The following is a 17,238-nucleotide window of genomic DNA, read 5'->3' as shown; positions in this document are numbered from 1 at the left end:
GCGGTGCCTGAGGAAAGCGGGGAGGATCATCAAGGACTCCAGTCACCCCAGCCATAAACTGTTCAGACTACTTCCATCAGGAAGGAGGTTCTGCAGCATCCGGTCCCGTACCAGCAGACTGAGAGACAGCTTCTTCCATCAGGCCATCAGACTGCTGAACACTTCATAGACACCTCAGCTTCACTACTGGAACTTTAACATTATGCACTCCATACTGTACAGTAACGCCACTGTTTTGCACATGTCTCACTCTGTATATTTTATTTTATTTTATATATTTTATTTATTGTTTACTCTATTTAATTTGTAAAATATGTGTACACACACACACACACACACACACGTAGAAAAATATTTAGTATACACATCCAGAAATGCATATACTATTATATATTGTATATATATTTATGTCATGGTCCTGCGACCATGACTCAGTGACTTTATGTTTATGTTCTTTATTGTTATTACTTTCATTATTATTCATGGCTGTTTTGGGATGGTTTGTGTTTGGGATTTTAGACACTGGGTTCTGGGTTTGTGCTCCCTCTGTTGGTCCCTGGTGTTAGTGTTCCCCTGTCTCGTCAGGTTAATCAGGTCCAGCTGTTTCCCCCACCTGTGTGTGATTTCCCAGTGTCTCTTTGTGTACTTATAGTGTGTGATTTCCTCTGCTCCTCGTCGCGTCGTCTGTGTTCATACCTGGTGTAATCCTCTGCGTGCTCTCCCTGCTGTTCTCCCTGCTGTTCTCCCTTCATGTTCAGGTTTGCCACTCCTCTGTGTAGTTTATCCCAGTTTAGTTCGTCCTTAGTTCTGTTTGCCATCTCCACTTTGTGTTTGATATTATCAATAAATCACCCTCACACCTGAATAAGTGCTGCGTTTTGGGTCCTCCTTCCACTCTCCACACGGCCGCTGCCCCGGACCGTGACAGTACGACGCGACCATGAAATGGACCCAGCAGCGCTTAACCCATCCAAGGAGCCACGGGAGAATCTAATCGATGCCACACAGGAGCTCATCGACCTGTGGCTGGAAAACCCGGGTGGCACGTCCCAGCGCGCTATAGAGAGGCGGCTACAGCGTCTGGTGACCGGTCTCCCATGGCTTCTGGGCTCGCTCTGTTCGTGGGAGCAGGAGTTTCTTCTTTTGGACCTCGGACTACACCCCCCGTCTGCATTCACTTTCGAGCAGCCCGATGCGGTGAGTCAGCAGGATGCATTGCTTTCCCCAGTTTCCGGGACTTTGTTTTCTGGGGCAATTCAGAGCGGGATGGGAGACTGTATGGATCGCTTGCCTACCTTCGTGGTAACAGATCCTTCGCAAGTGGGCGTGTACAAACCCTCTGGAAAACCGACAGACTCTGTCTCTGCCGCTCCCTCCGAGCCAGGACTGTATCGCCATTCTCCAGCTCAGTTCTGTGTCCAGCCACAAGCTTTCGGGTCTGCAGCTCAACCGTTAGCCTCCTTACGGACACAATTACCTGTTCTGCCACCGCTCCAGTTAGCCACTCAGCCACCACCACCGCTAGCATCGCTACAACCCATAGTTCAGTTAATGGCTGAGTCACAACATGCACACTGTTTTTCCACTGCTGTTTCTAAGCAGGGAGATGAACTGCTTTTCAACGGACCTGCTCCTCAAACGCTGGCAACGCTAGAGACGGTTGCTCACTCCGGGGCTTCCCCAGAGGCTGGGTTACTGCCCTCAGCTTACTCTGGACCCCCGGAGGCCAAGATGCCAGCTGTGAACTGCACCGGGCTGTCGCTGCCTGAGCAGGGTCAGTGCTCTGCGCAGCTGCAGCCCTCCGCACGTGCGCCCGAGGTCCACGTGCCTACTGGTTTTGTTTCACGTGCGCCAGAGGCCTACGTGCCTCCTAGTTTTGTTTCATGTGTGCCAGAGGCCCACGTGCCTCCTAGTTTTGTTTCATGTGTGCCAGAGGCCCACGTGCCTTCTGGTTTTGTTTTGTGTGTGCCGGGGGCCCCGGTGCCCGCTGGTTCTGCGGCTGTTTTTGCTGGGGGGCCCGAGGAGCCCATCCAGCCTCCTGCTTCGCCTGCTCGGGGGCCCGAGGAGCCCGTCCGGCCTCTTGCCACACCGGCTGCCACGTCGGCTGGGGGGCCCGAGGAGCCCGTCCGGCCTCCTGTGGCTGCTTCTCCACCTGTGGCTGCTTCTCCACCTGTGGCTGCTTCTCCACCTGTGGCTGCAGCGCCGCCTCCTGCAGTACCACCACCGGCAGTGCTACCGCCTGCTACGGCCACACCTCAGCCTGAGGGCGCATCCACGCCTGGCCCGGCTTCATCCACGCCTGGCCCGGCTTCATCCTCGCCTGGCCCGGCTTCATCCTCGCCCGGCCCGGCTTCATCCACGCCTGGCCCGGCTTCATCCTCATCCTCGCCCGGCCCGGCTTCATCATCGCCTGGCCCGGCTTCATCATCGCCTGGCCCGGTTTCATCCACGCCTGGCCCGGTTTCATCCACGCCTGGTCCGGCTTCATCCTCGGCTTCAGCCTCGCCTGATTCTGGTCCAGCTTCATCCTCACCTGGCCCAGCTTCAGCGTCAGCTTCGCCTGGCCCAGCTTCGGCTACAGCTTCATCATCGCCTGGCCCGGTTTCCTCATCGCCTGGCCCGGTTTCATCCTCGCCCGGTCCGGTTTCATCCTCGCCCGGTCCAGCGTCATCCACGCCTGGTCCGGCTTCATCCTCGGCTTCAGCCTCGCCTGATTCTGGTCCAGCTTCATCCTCACCTGGCCCAGCTTCAGCTACGGTTTCATCCACGCCTGGCCCGGTTTCATCCACGCCTGGTCCGGCTTCATCCTTGGCTTCAGCCTCGCCTGATTCTGGTCCAGCTTCATCCTCACCTGGCCCAGCTTCAGCTACAGCGTCAGCATCGCCTGGTCCAGCCTTCGTGTCTGCATCATCGTCTGGTCCAGCCTTCGTGTCTGCATCCTCGTCTGGTCCAGCCTTCGTGTCTGCATCCTCGTCTGGTCCAGCCTTCGTGTCTGCATCATCGTCTGGTCCAGCCTCCGTGTCTGCATCCTCGTCTGGTCCAGCCTTCGTGTCTGCATCCTCGCCTGGTCCAGCCTTCGTGTCTGCATCATCGTCTGGTCCAGCCTCCGTGTCTGCATCATCGTCTGGTCCAGCCTCCGTGTCTGCTTCATCATCTCCGCCTGCTGCGGTCCCGGCTTCCGTGCCCTCAGCCTCGCCTGGCCCAGCCTCGTTTGGGTCTGGAGCTAAACGGCCGTTTTCTGGACCGCTGGCTAGGCTACTGGCCGGGCGCCGTCACCTGAGCGGCCGCTGTTGCCTTCCGCACGGCCGGCCCCCGGACCCTCTTCGCCTGAGCGGCCGCCGTTGCCTTCCGCACGGCCGGCCCCCGGACCGCCATTGCCTGAGCGGCCGCCGTTGCCTTCCGCACGGCCGGCCTCCGGACCCTCTTCGCCTGAGTGGCTGCCGTTGCCTTCCACACGGCCGGCCTCCTGAACCTTTTGTGCGCCTCCACGGCCTTCTTCGTGGCCGGCCTCCTGAACTGTCCCATCCTGGCCTCCTGTGTTATCGGGCCCCTGGCCGGCCACCTGAACTGTGTTTTGGACTCTGCTCCCCTGTGAGTTTTTTTTTTGTGAACATTTGTTTGGGACTCTGGGGCCTCCGTCTTTGGTCTTGGCCCGGTCCCTCCGTCCTGGGCCCCCTGCCGCCCGCCCGGATCTGGTGGTGTGTTTCTGTGGCTGTCGGGGGCCAGCCCTTGAGGGGGGGGGGGGGGGGGTACTGTCATGGTCCTGCGACCATGACTCAGTGACTTTATGTTTATGTTCTTTATTGTTATTACTTTCATTATTATTCATGGCTGTTTTGGGATGGTTTGTGTTTGGGATTTTAGACACTGGGTTCTGGGTTTGTGCTCCCTCTGTTGGTCCCTGGTGTTAGTGTTCCCCTGTCTCGTCAGGTTAATCAGGTCCAGCTGTTTCCACCACCTGTGTGTGATTTCCCAGTGTCTCTTTGTGTACTTATAGTGTGTGATTTCCTCTGCTCCTCGTCGCGTCGTCTGTGTTCATACCTGGTGTAATCCTCTGCGTGCTCTCCCTGCTGTTCTCCCTGCTGTTCTCCCTTCATGTTCAGGTTTGCCACTCCTCTGTGTAGTTTATCCCAGTTTAGTTCGTCCTTAGTTCTGTTTGCCATCTCCACTTTGTGTTTGATATTATCAATAAATCACCCTCACACCTGAATAAGTGCTGCGTTTTGGGTCCTCCTTCCACTCTCCACACGGCCGCTGCCCCGGACCGTGACAATTTATTAGTTTCAGATGTAGCCATTCTTGTATTTTGCTTGTTTACATTATTGTATTTTGCACAACTCTGTTGCTTGTGAAGCTCGCACACAAGAATTTCACTCACATGTGCTGTACCAATGTACCTGCACATGTGATGTGACAATAAAAGTGATTTGATTTGATTTGATAAAATAAACAATAAAAGGTGAATCAAATGGACCGTTACGGCAAGGCTGGGATGGTCAATTTGGTGAAGTAAATCCGTTGTGCATCTTTGTTTGCCTTTAGACAACAATTCTGACGCAAAAGAGCCAAACGGGAAAGGCAAAAAAAAAAAAAAAAAAAAGGAAGAAGAAAGGTAGAGCTGGGTGTCATCGGCATAACAGTGAAGATTTATATTATATTTTCAGAACATATGACCAAGAGGGAGCATGTTGTTGAAATTCGTTCGATTTGGGTAAGAGAAGAAAGCAGGCTGAGTCCGGGTAGGTGTCAAAAATAGTGATCTTTATTTTACACACTTTGTGCAGAGTGTGGGAAGAGTGTTTTTTGAAAGAGTTTGATCAATGCTCCACCATTTTGAGATCTGATGCTGTCTGCGTACGGTGTCCATCTCCCACGCGTGTGATCATTAAAATCATCGTTTGACTCAACCCGGCCGGACCAGTGTTGTTACTTTGGTTTTTCCTCTTGTATCCATCCCCAATACTTGAATCCGTAACACCAGGCTGACAAACAGTCAGAGCTCTGTTGAGCCAACCATCCCTTTAACGTTAACTAGTAATGACTTCATGAACTTCTTCACAAATAAAATTTTTATCATTAGAGAAAAAATTACCACTAATGATCCCACAGATGTTATATTATCTACAGCTACTCTTAGTACCATTGATGTTAAGTTAGACTCTTTTTCTCCAATTGATCTTTCTGAGTTAACTTCAATAATTACTTTCTCCAAACCATCAACGTGTCTTTTAGACCCCATTCCTGCAAAACTGCTCAAAGAAGTCCTGCTATTAATTAATTCTTCGATCTTAAATATGATCAACCTATCTCTAATAATCAGCTATGTACCACAGGCCTTCAAGCTGGCTGTAGTTAAACCTTTACTCAAAAAGCCATCTCTAGACCCAGCAGTCTTAGCTAATTATAGGCCAATCTCCAACCTTCCTTTCATATCAAACATCCTTGAAAGAGTAGTTGTCAAACAGCTAACAGATCATCTGCAGAGGAATGGCTTATTTGAAGAGTTTCAGTCAGGTTTCAGAGCTCATCACAGCACAGAAACAGCTTTAGTGAAGGTTACAAATGATCTTCTTATGGCCTCTGACAGTGGACTCATCTCTGTGCTTGTCCTGCTAGACCTCAGTGCAGCATTCGATACTGTCGACCATAATATCCTATTAGAGCGATTAGAACATGCTGTAGGTATTACAGGTACTGTGCTGCAGTGGTTTGTATCATATCTATCTAATAGACTCCAGTTTGTGCATGTAAATGGAGAGTCCTCTTCACACACTGAGGTTAATTATGGAGTTCCACAGGGTTCAGTGCTAGGACCAATTCTGTTTACATTATACATGCTTCCCTTAGGCAGCATCATTAGAAGACAGCATACATTTTCACTGCTATGCAGATGACACCCAGCTCTATCTGTCCATGAAGCCAGATAACACACACCAATGAGTTAAACTGCAGGAATGTCTTAAAGACATAAAGACCTGGATGGCCGCTACACTGCAAAAACAGCTATACTTGAAACAAGCCAAATATTCTTAAATCTGACAAAATTTTCTTGTTTTGAGCAAAAAATCTACCAATGGGGTAAGCAAAAGTTGCTTGATTAGAATTCTTAAAACTAGCAAATTAATCTAACTGCCGTATGCCTTTTAACTAGACAAAATTGTCTAAAATGTATGCTTATTTTAAGAAAATATGACTTATTATAAGTAAAAGATACTTTGATATTTAGAAAATCTGTACCTAAAATGAGTATTATGCTTTCTTGAACAAGCTGTTTTCAAGAATTATTTGCTTACTTTAAGATTCGACACCTTAATTTAGATTTTTCACATAAAAAAACACCTTACTATAGGACAAATTTTCTTAAAACTGAATTGTTTCTTTCTTGATTCAGCTAACTATAAGAATTATGTTTCGACTCTGAGAACAATAATCAGCAAAAATTCCTGAGAATAAGACACCATCTCTTCAAAAAGCTACTAAAAATAAGGGAATTCATCTTAAATTAAGACAGCAAAAGCACTCTTAGATTTTGCGCTTTTATTGACACAGCAATGGGTCAGTAACTCACTGAGGTCTGTTCCAGGAGAATCATGTCTAAAATTATACATTTCAGCAGGGTACTGTGTAACATGGCCAATATAAGAAGTGCATATTCCAGATACTCTTAACATGAATAATAACAGTATAACACACTCATGGCGTGTATCAAAAATAAATTTTGCTGAAGCTTAAAACAATCACTATTTCAAATCCTATATTACATAACATTTTAGAAGAACAAGTTTAACGACCACACAAACAAACATGTGTTTTACATTTGAACAACTTTTCTAGAGAGAAAAAAAACAACCTCACTGACCAACACTGAGTCTGATAAACAAGGCAGATGGAGTCTGTCATCTGAGAGACTCACTCAATGAATGACTTCCACTCACCAAGCGCCTTCTTGTAAGAGGGGGTTGAATCTCGGTCATGGATGGAGTCTTTGAGTATTTCAGTTTGCAAGACAGACAGCAGCGTGGAAATGCACTTTGGATATGTGAGGTGGAGGGCATAGTAATATGCCATCAGATAGAGCAGTCCCTCATTAAGATAAGATAAGATAAGATAAGATAAGATAGAACTTTATTAATCCCTCGGGTGGGTTCCTCTGGGAAATTCGATTTCCAAAAAAAAGCACAGCAACGACCGAAGTTACAGTTACAGAATTGTTATATATATATAAATATATATATATATATACACACACACACACACACACACACACACATATAAATACAGAAACAAATATAAATAAAATATACAAAGGGGATAAATAGAATAAATAGGAATAAAAAATAAAAATACAAGTGAATTGCACATTTCAAGTATTGAGTCTATTGCACTGTTGACTATTTACAAAAAGTATTGCACAAGGTATTGTACAGTGAGGTGAAGAGGCACTACAGCTTAGTTGTTCCCCCCTCCTTTGTCCTCCTGTTTCCCCTCCCTCTCCCCTCCAGAGAGGAGTTAAACAGTCTGATGGCGTGTGGGACAAAGGAGTTTTTAAGTCTGTTAGTTCTTGTCTTGGGGAGAAGCAACCTGTCACTGAACAGACTCTTCTGGTTGTTTATGGCCGTGTGCAGAGGATGCCCAGCATTGTTCATAATGTCCATCAGTTTCTTTAATGTCCTTTTCTCTGCCACTGTCACCAGAGTGTCCAGCTTCATGCCGACCACAGAGCTAGCCCTCCTGATCAATTTCTCCAGCCTGGATGAGTCCTTCTTTGCTGTGCTGCTCCCCCAGCACACCACAGCATAGAAAAGTACTCCAGCAACCACCGACTGGTAAAACATCCTCAGGAGCTTCCTGCAGATGTTAAAAGACCTCAGCCTCCTGAGGAAGTACAGTCGGCTTTGGGCTTTTTTATACAGGTGCTCTGTGTTGCATGACCAGTCCAGTTTATTGTCCACCCACAGCCCGAGGTACTTGTACTTGTTGACCACCTCCACCTCCTCCCCCTCTATCTGAACCGGCAGTGGACCTTCTCTGGACCTCCCGAAGTCCACAACCAGTTCCTTAGTCTTTGAGGTGTTGAGTTGCAGGTGGTTTGTGTGACTCCATGCGACAAAGTTCCTCACCAGACTTCTGTACTCCTCTTCCTGATCATCCCAGATACACCCCATGATGGCCGTGTCATCTGCAAACTTCTGAATATGGCATAATTCAGAGTTGTAGCAGAAGTCAGAGGTGTACAGGGTGAAGAGAAGAGGGGGACAGCACAGTTCCCTGTGGTGCTCCTGTGCTGCTGACCACAGTGTCAGACGTGATGTCCTTCAGCCTGACGTACTGTGGTCTGTCGGTGAGGTAGTCGGAGATCCAGGCCACCAGGCAGGGGTCCACCTCCATCCTGTTCAGTTTTTCCTGAAGCATACAGGGCCGGATGGTATTAAAGGCACTGGAAAAGTCAAGAAACAGGATCCTGACCGTGCCTTTTCCCCCATCCAGGTGTGAGTGGGCTCTGTGTAGGAGGTACAGGATGGCATCCTCCACTCCGACACCCGCCTTGTATGCAAACTGTAGTGGGTCCTGGGCATGTTGTACCTGTGGTCGGAGGAGGTTGAGGAAGAGCCGCTCTAGAGTCTTCATAAGATGTGACGTCAGTGCCACCGGTCGGAAGTCATTCAGCTCATTGGGCCGGTTCTTTTTGGGGACCGGGACGATGCAGGATGTCTTCCATAGGGCGGGCACTCTCCCCAGTCGCAGACTGAGGTTGAAGACTCGTTGTAGCGGCTCCCCAAGTTCAGCAGCACACGCCTTAAGCATCCTAGGACACACCTTGTCTGGGCCTGCTGCCTTTCTGGGGTGAAGCTTCCTCAGTTGCCTCCTGACCTGATCCACTGTGACACTGGGAGATGTTTGGGAGGAGGGGAGGGGGGGGGATGTCTTGCTGCTGAGAGAGGGATTGGAGGAGGGGGGTGTCATGGTGTCAGGAAGGGGGGGAAGCGAGGGAGGCAGGAGAGTGGGGAGAGGACTCTGTAGTGAAGGTGAGGGTGAGGGTGGGGGGGTTGTGGGCTGGTCAAACCTGTTGAAGAAGTTGTTGAGTTCGTTTGCCTTCTCCACAGTCCCCCCCACTGTGCTTTTCTTGGTGTTGTGGCCTGTGATGGTTTTCACACCATTCCAGACCTCCCTCATATTGTTCCTCTCCAACTTCTGCTCCACCTTCCTCCTGTAGGTGTCCTTTGCTTCCCTCAGGCAGCGTTTCACCTCCCGCTGTGCTGCTTTCATCTCCTCCTTCACTTTGCTCCTGAAAGCCTTCTTCTTCATGTTGAGGACAGCTTTGACTTCCTGTGTTACCCAAGGTTTGTTATTAGGATAACACCGTACCGTCTTAGCAGGGGCGACTGTGTCCACACAAAAGTTGAGGTAGTCTGTAAGACAGTGTGTCGCCCCCTCTATGTCCTCACCATGTGGGCTCAGGAGCACATCCCAGTCTGTGGTGTCATAGCAGTCTCTCAGAGCATCCTCCTTTTCTGGGGTCCATCTCCGGATGGAGCGTGTTGTGACAGGCTGCCTTTGGACGAGGGGTGTGTATTGTGGCTGTAGGTAAACCAGGTTGTGGTCTGACTTCCCTAGTGGGGGGAGGGGGGTGGCTCTGTATGCATCTCTCACATTAGCATACAGTAGGTCAATTGTCCTGTTGCTCCTTGTGGGACAATTCACAAACTGGTGAAAAGCAGCCAGAGTAGAGTCCAGTGTGGCATGGTTAAAGTCTCCAGATATAATAATGAAAGCCTCGGGGTTTTGTGTCTGAAGTCTTGCTGTGACTGTGTATTTTCTCACAGGCAGCTGTTGGGTCGGCCCTCGGAGGGATGTAAACACACACACAGATCACATGACTGAACTCCCGAGGTAGATAATATGGCCGCAAGCTAACAGCTAGCAGCTCCAGGTCCGGACGGCATACCGAAACTTTAACGGAGACGTGTCCAGGGTTACAGTATCTGTTGTTAACATAGACAATGAGTCCCCCACCTCTGCTTTTTCCGCTGGCCTGCGTGTTCCTATCGGCTCTCACGGATGTGAAACCGCATAGGTCTACGTTAGCCTGCGGCGTTAGCTCGGTTAGCCACGTCTCCGTGAAGATAAACAAGCTGCACTCACGGTATAGTCTGTGGTTGTTCAGAGCGCACAGTTCGTCAATCTTATTCTGTAACGAGTTCACGTTGCCCATGATCACTGTCGGGATTGATGGTTTGAATCGCCTCCGGTGATCCACTCTCCTCGCTCCAGCTTTGCAGCCTCTGTAGCTCCTCTTTAGCTCGGCCGGGATGTTGTGTCGCATGCCGGTCTGTCCCTTTGTTCTTAGTGCCAGCAGCTCCACTCTCGAATAGATGAAGGAGCTGGTTCCAGAAGTTTTGAAAAGTGCATTATCCATCTTGTATCGCTATATCTAAGAGGTATAAGTAGAGGAAGGTGAAAAAAAGTTTGAAAAGCCTAGTCTAAAAAAGTTAAAGTTAACAAAAAAGGTGCGGTGTTGCAGAGCTACTTGGAAAGGCTGCCGTCACTCCAGCGCCATCTTGGTAAGATCCTTCCGGTCAAAAGTGCTCACCGGTGTGGTTCCAACAGCTATCATGCAGTTGCCTTCAGAGACAAGCAGAACTGGACAAGCCAGGGGTCGCTGACGCAGGTAGCCTTCAGGGTCTTCTGAAGTCTACATGACAGAAAAAAAAGAGGATTAGAACAAGACCGTAAGAAACACAATTTTTGAGTTGCATTACAGTTTAAAATAGATCAACTTTTTTTGTAGGTTTTATTAACATCAACATGTTATGGGGATCTGAACTTTAAGAATATTTGACTGACTCCACAGTAAAATATATAAAATGAAAACATGAGTAACTGCAAAATTCAACAATATATACACATAGAATATTGCAGCCTTACCTTTAGGACATGGAAAAAAGCCTCACTACAGATGCCCAGCTTCTTAGGTGGTACTGTGCTGGAAGGGAAAAGCACGGGAAGGGCTCTGAACACAGCTGCTGCATGTTCCACTGGTTTGAAAAAAGAAAAATAAGACAGGGCAACACCATTAAGCATTGCAAATAATGTAATCTGCAAAGCATAAATGTAGACAAATCAAGATACTGTAGCATTACCTCCATCCAAAGTTTTTGGCGGCTTCATAACTTTCTTCATGACACCATAAAACTGCACCTTCGAGTAGAAGATTTCCCATCTATCCTTCATCTCAGAAATGTATTTCAAGTTGGATGGTTGAATAATTCTCCGCAGCTCATCAAGGACCTGAAAAATACAGACAGAAACCCAACTGAGACAGATCTGTCTAGCTCTGTATCTGGTCTTGACGATAAGTGATAACAATTTAAACATGAGGGCCAGTATTTAAGAAATTTGAAAATCATATCAAAATGTCCCCAAAGGAATAACAGGATGGCTAAAAGAAATAAGTGCTGCTTACATAGTCCAGTTCTCTGAAACAAGGATATGCCTCTAGTATCTTCACTGCTCTGTCCTGCTCCTTTATAGCATCAGAGTTAATGAATTGTCTTCTAGACTCAAACTTCAGGTTCAGGTTGGGTAACAGCAGCTTTGTTCGGTTTTTTGGTCTTGTATATTTCTTGAAGTGTCTTGTAGTGTCTTGCCTGGGTTTTTTGGCTGTCAAAGAAGTCAGCTGAACCAGCTAAACACACAGAGCAGAGGTGTGTAAATCATTTACTGCCACAGTAAGGCTTTATATATCTGTTATTGGTGCAAAACAATAATACAAAAATACCAAAATATTTCTGTAAATTAGATCAACAAATTAACTAACCACCTATCTTAAAATTGTTCATTAATCCTGTGAAGTTGTCACTATTAAATGGAACACAAAGATTCCAAGATAAACAGTGAAGTAGTTGTGTTCCATTGTTAGCAGAATTTTTAACAAAAAAACAAAAAGTATCATCCAAACCACATTTACACTCAGGCTGTAATAAGAGGGTGCATTATATTATACTTACATTCTTCATCACTGCCATCCTGGTGGTGCACTGGGGTGCCCATCGATCTAACTGGTGATTTATCTAGAATAATAGTTGATGCACTGGACTCCCCACTGCTGTCACTTTTTGCAACGCTTTCATTCCCATCCTTTCTTGGCTTCTTCGCAGGAGGTTTTTTGCCCTTCCTTGGACTTTTGACATTGGAGAGTCTCTTCATTAGCTTTTTACTAACATGCTCCTAACAGGTACAAACGGTAAAAATTAAAAGATGATAAGATACATCACTCATGATTAACCTCACACCAGATAAGAATCAGCTGCACCCTTTCCCTATCCACTTACACTAACTTGCATTAACATCTGTTTAACTTACCAGCATCAAATCGCATCTTAAAGTGTGATTTCATAGCAGAATTAACACCGTCACTCTCCGTCAGTGATTTAATTGGAATGTTTACGTTTTGTTTTGTTTTTTTTTTCTTCTCGTTTTTTTTTTCCCTCTCTTTTCCCCCCTCTTGGTTTTATGCTGCTCACCCCTGTCCTTGGTTTCTTTCTTTATTCCTTTCACTGCCTCGATCACCTGCTTCGATGCTCATCCACAAACATCCTTTATTTCGACACATACGCACCATGCGCTCAACGGCAGCACATTTACATCAGTCAGACAGCGCACACAGTCGTTTAGGATACACACACTTAAGCCAAGCCTACTCATATTAGTAACTATGCATACACAAAGTCAGACTCAGGGAGCATCTCGCCACACATTTTTTTTTTCTCTCTCAACTTCTCTTTATTTATGAACAAGTGACGTATTCTCTCCACCTGGCTAAGCGACGCACACAGCATACATCCCTAGTTATACACAAACATCTATGGGTACACTGAGGTTCATTACATGGAATATAAATGGAGCTGGCTCCAGAGTAAAGAGGTTAAAAATATTTAACCAACTCAAAAAACTACAGGCAGATGTTGTCCTTTTACAAGAGACCCACAGACCTCTTAGAGGTTCGAATGAACTTAAAACACCTGAGTTTCCCAATGTGTTCTCAGCTTGTTATAATTCTAGACAAAGGGGAGTAGCAATTTTAATACATAAAAATATTAATTTCACAGTACTCGATACAGTTATAGATCCAGAGGGCAGATTCTTAATCATTAAACTATCTATACTTGATAAAAAGCTATGTATTGCAAGTGTATATGGTCCAAATGTTGATGATCCCTCATTCTTTCACGGTTTTTTCAGTGCACTCTGAACACTTAGATGGCACACTTGTTCTTGGAGGCGACCTCAACCTTGGACTAAATGAAGACATGGATAGGCTCAATACAGCGGGAACTCAGCGTAATTGGCAGTCCACAAATATAATCAAACAGTATATGAGCGACTTTGGTCTTTGCGATGCATGGCACTCCCTTCACCCCACCAGTAAGGAATATACTTTTTTCTCACATGTCCATCACTCCTACTCTCGTCTGGATTATTTTTTGGTCAGCAGCTCACTGCTGAACGACATTTCAGACACTGAGATTCACCCTATAGCTGTCAGCGATCATGGTCCTGTATCTTTAACACTAATGCACAAGAATAATACTACGCCAAGAAAAAACTGGAGATTTAATATATCACTACTTAAAGATGAAGACTTTATTAAATATTTTTAAAAAGAGTGGACTTCATATTTGGACTATAATGACACTCCCGAAACATCAGCTTCTGTTCTATGGGAAGCAGGGAAAGCTGTGATGAGAGGTAAAATAATTTCTTTCTCATCACATAAAAAGAAAAAAGAAAACAAAAATATTCAGGAATTAGAAAAAAACATCAAATCACTAGAAGAAGCCTACGCGTCCCACCAAGATCAGGAAACATTGAACAAAATACGCAAAACAAAACTAGAATTAAATGAGATAATTGATAAAAAAACAAAATTCTTAGTACAAAGACTACGCCTACAAAATTATGAACATGGTAATAAATCCGGTCAATTTCTAGCAAACCAGCTAAAAATAAATAAAGAAAAAACAACTATATGTGCTGTTCAAGATTCATCTGGGAACACAATATATGATCCGATACAAATAAACAACATTTTCAGGGATTTCTATAAAACGTTGTATTCACCACAAATAAACCCATCTAAAAAAGAAATTGATCAGTTTTTGGACAACATAACTCTTCCAAAATTATTGGACACTCAAGCAATGGCACTGGATTCACCACTGACACCAGGTGAACTCCAGGAAGCTCTGATAAGTATGCCCAATAATAAGGCTCCAGGTCCAGACGGCTTTCCTGCAGAATTCTACAAAGAATTCTGGTCGATTCTAGCACCAGTTTTCTACAGAACGTTGTTGGAAATTAAAGAAAAGGGCAGACTTCCATCAAATATGAATTCTGCAAACATTAATCTCCTGCTAAAACCAGGCAAAGACCCTGTATATCCCTCAAGCTATCGTCCAATATCCCTTATAAACGTAGACCTTAAAATAATCTGCAAAGCTCTCTCAAAGAGACTGGAGAAAATAACCCCCCTCTTAATTCATCCTGACCAAACTGGTTTCATAAAAGGTAGGCACTCATCAACAAATACACGTAGATTACTTAATTTGATAGACTACTCATACAGTAAAAACCTAGAAACTACAATATTCTCTTTAGACGCAGAAAAAGCATTTGACAGAGTTAACTGGAAATTTCTATTTGCAACTTTACACAAATTTGGTTTTGGATCCTCTTTCATAAACTGGTTAAAAATATTATATAATTCCCCAACAGCTTGTGTTAGAACAAATGACCAGACATCCTCCAGCTTCTGTCTCTTGAGGGGCACCAGGCAGGGATGCCCACTCTCCCCTTCACTGTTTGCAATTTTTATTGAACCACTAGCAGCAGCAATTAGACAGAATTCAGTAATTAAGGGCATAAAATGCAAGAACGTGGAACATAAAATCAGCCTTTATGCGGATGATGTGTTACTCTTTCTCCAAAATTCACAAACCAATATCTCTGGGGTGATTGAATTGATAAACTCTTTTGCAAGAATATCAGATTACTCAATTAACTGGTCAAAATCTACAGTTCTACCGATTAATTGCTCCCTCCATAATTCCTCTTCTACACCACTGCAATCGGGAAATATAAAATATTTAGGTATTAATGTTTCTCCCAAGCTTGCAGATCTAACTAAATTAAACCATATCCCACTTTTAAAGAAGGTAGAAGATGATCTGGCTAGATGGAAATGTCTACCCATATCGCTCATGGGAAGGGTTGCCGCTATAAAAATGATGGTCTTACCAAAAATAAATTATTTATTCTCAATGATCCCAACTAAACCGCCACAAGATTGGTTCAGATCTCTAGATTCATGTATGTCCAAATTCCTTTGGAAAAATAAACCCCCACGTATAAGCTTAAAAACACTACAAAAGACCAAAGATAAAGGAGGACTAGAACTGCCTAACTTTCAGCACTACTTCTTAGCAAACAGGCTTCAGTTTATCTCAGGATGGCTAAAACATACCCTCTTAGATGAACCTTGGCTAGATGTAGAACAAGCACTCTGCAATAATCTAGAGATCTCAGACCTACCATTTATCAGCTCAAACATCCAACGACATGAATGCTTTAAAAGCATCAACATCAGCTCTTCTCTGACAGCATGGTGGGAGTTTCTAAAATTGACGGCGTCTTCATTAATCCCATGCAAACGTACACCTATCTGGAACAACCCTGACATATTACAAAACAATAATATGATAAACTTTTCAGATTGGAGTGATAAAGGAATCAAATATTTAGAACATATACTAGAAGGAACAGAATTTATTTCATTTGACAGACTAGTTACACAATATGGGATCAACAAGAAAAGATTTTTAGAATATCAACAAATTAAATCCATAGTAAAAAAGAAATTTAAACCGGGTCAAGTTGAACTACAAACACCACCAAGTGTGGTTCAATTTCTTACTCTTAAAACCCCCAAATTACTATCCAAAATATACAGAATGCTTTCTAAAACAGATGAATCAATATCACTTCCTATTGCAAAATGGGAAGCAGATTTATCAGTTAACTTAGACCTAAACTTCTGGTCTCAGATTTGCTTAAAAACCTTTCATCTAATTAGAAATCCCAGTCTTCAATTAATTCAATACAAAATATTACATAGAGTGCACTATACAGGTCATCGGATGTTCAAGATGGGCTTTACGTCTACCAACAACTGCTCACACTGCCAAACCAATTCACCGGACAATTATATCCACACTCTTTGGTTCTGTCCACCAGTTCAGAAGTTTTGGCGCAAGATATGTGAAGACTTATCGAAGTGTCTGAAATGTAACATTCCAACTTCCCCCTTAGTGTGTTTGTTGGGCAGCTTAGATAATGTCACTTCAGAAAAGAATATCGCCCATATGGTTTTCACTGCCCTATGCATAGCCAAGAAAACAGTCCTCATGAACTGGAAAAATAAAAATAATCTTAATTCTAACCAATATAGAAATTATCTATTAGATTACATTAGTCTTGATACAGCCTCTGCCACCACATCAGATCAATTGCTCTGGGCTCCTTTGATCAGCTCCATCACCTAGTGGGGGTGGGGGGTCATAGTTTGGTCCCGCCTTCACTGTTGTGAGTGGTGTGGGGGTAGGGACAGGCTTAGGGCGTCGGGGGGTTCCCCGGAGGCATCTTCCTTGGGGGGCTCAACCCGGGGTAGCGGTCATGTCCGGTTAGGGGCTCTGTGGGCTCTCAGGTGACTGTTTCCTCGCGGCTGCATGCAGCGGGACTAGGAGAGGGTCTGTGCTGACGGATGTGGGTTACTGACCTGGTAGCCTGGCTGCCCCTGGGTGGGTCCGGGATGGGCGTACACCCCACCCCTGGCGTCGTTGCCCACCTCTCAATGTTTTTTTTTTTTGTTTTTTTTTTTTTACCAGTCCATTTACCGTTTATTTAAGTTGTTGGTAAGTGCTGACAGGCTGGAACAGTTGTTATTGTCTACATGCCAGTAATGGAGGTAGTGCAGGATGCACCAGGCAGTCTGAATAAAGCGATCTAACACTAATAAGGTATGTGCTACCACTCCTCCCAAGTGTGGTTTTGCTTGTTTACAATAATTACACCCATGCACTGCTATTCATTTGACAATAATATAATGGTGTGGAAAAATGCTCCACGTACCACCTAATTATGCCAAACAAATGAAGTGCAAGCTGAAACTTGCATGGAGTC

The 17,238-nt window shown here is 45.2% G+C and overlaps 1 protein-coding gene across 1 annotated transcript; it reads right to left on the bottom strand.

Moving 5' to 3' along the window:
• Positions 1-10,305: 10,305 nt before the first annotated feature.
• LOC308404523 (uncharacterized protein) lies at positions 10,306-12,211 on the bottom strand. The gene is made up of 5 exons (XM_080894601.1): positions 12,009-12,211; positions 11,142-11,289; positions 10,927-11,036; positions 10,592-10,693; positions 10,306-10,432 (listed from the first exon to the last, which is right to left on the bottom strand). Exons 1-5 carry the CDS (start codon positions 12,024-12,026, stop codon positions 10,427-10,429), a joined length of 384 nt encoding a protein of 127 aa, XP_080750727.1. The 5' UTR covers positions 12,027-12,211; the 3' UTR covers positions 10,306-10,426.
• Between the last annotated feature and the right edge of the window lie 5,027 nt (positions 12,212-17,238).

This window comes from Rhamphochromis sp. 'chilingali', assembly GCF_963969265.1.
Source record: "Rhamphochromis sp. 'chilingali' genome assembly, chromosome: 10".
NCBI lineage: Eukaryota > Metazoa > Chordata > Actinopteri > Cichliformes > Cichlidae > Rhamphochromis > Rhamphochromis sp. 'chilingali'.
The sequence above is the reverse complement of the archived record's forward strand: the minus strand, read 5'-3'. Positions and strand labels throughout refer to the sequence as shown.

Excerpts from the sequence above, each read along its gene's own strand:
- LOC308404523 (XM_080894601.1), bottom strand. Across the intron at positions 11,037-11,141 it reads GCCAAAAACTTTGGATGGAG|TGGAACATGCAGCAGCTGTG; the intron begins GTAATGCTACAG and ends TTTTCAAACCAG. Across the intron at positions 10,694-10,926 it reads CTTTTTTCCATGTCCTAAAG|ACTTCAGAAGACCCTGAAGG; the intron begins GTAAGGCTGCAA and ends TCTGTCATGTAG.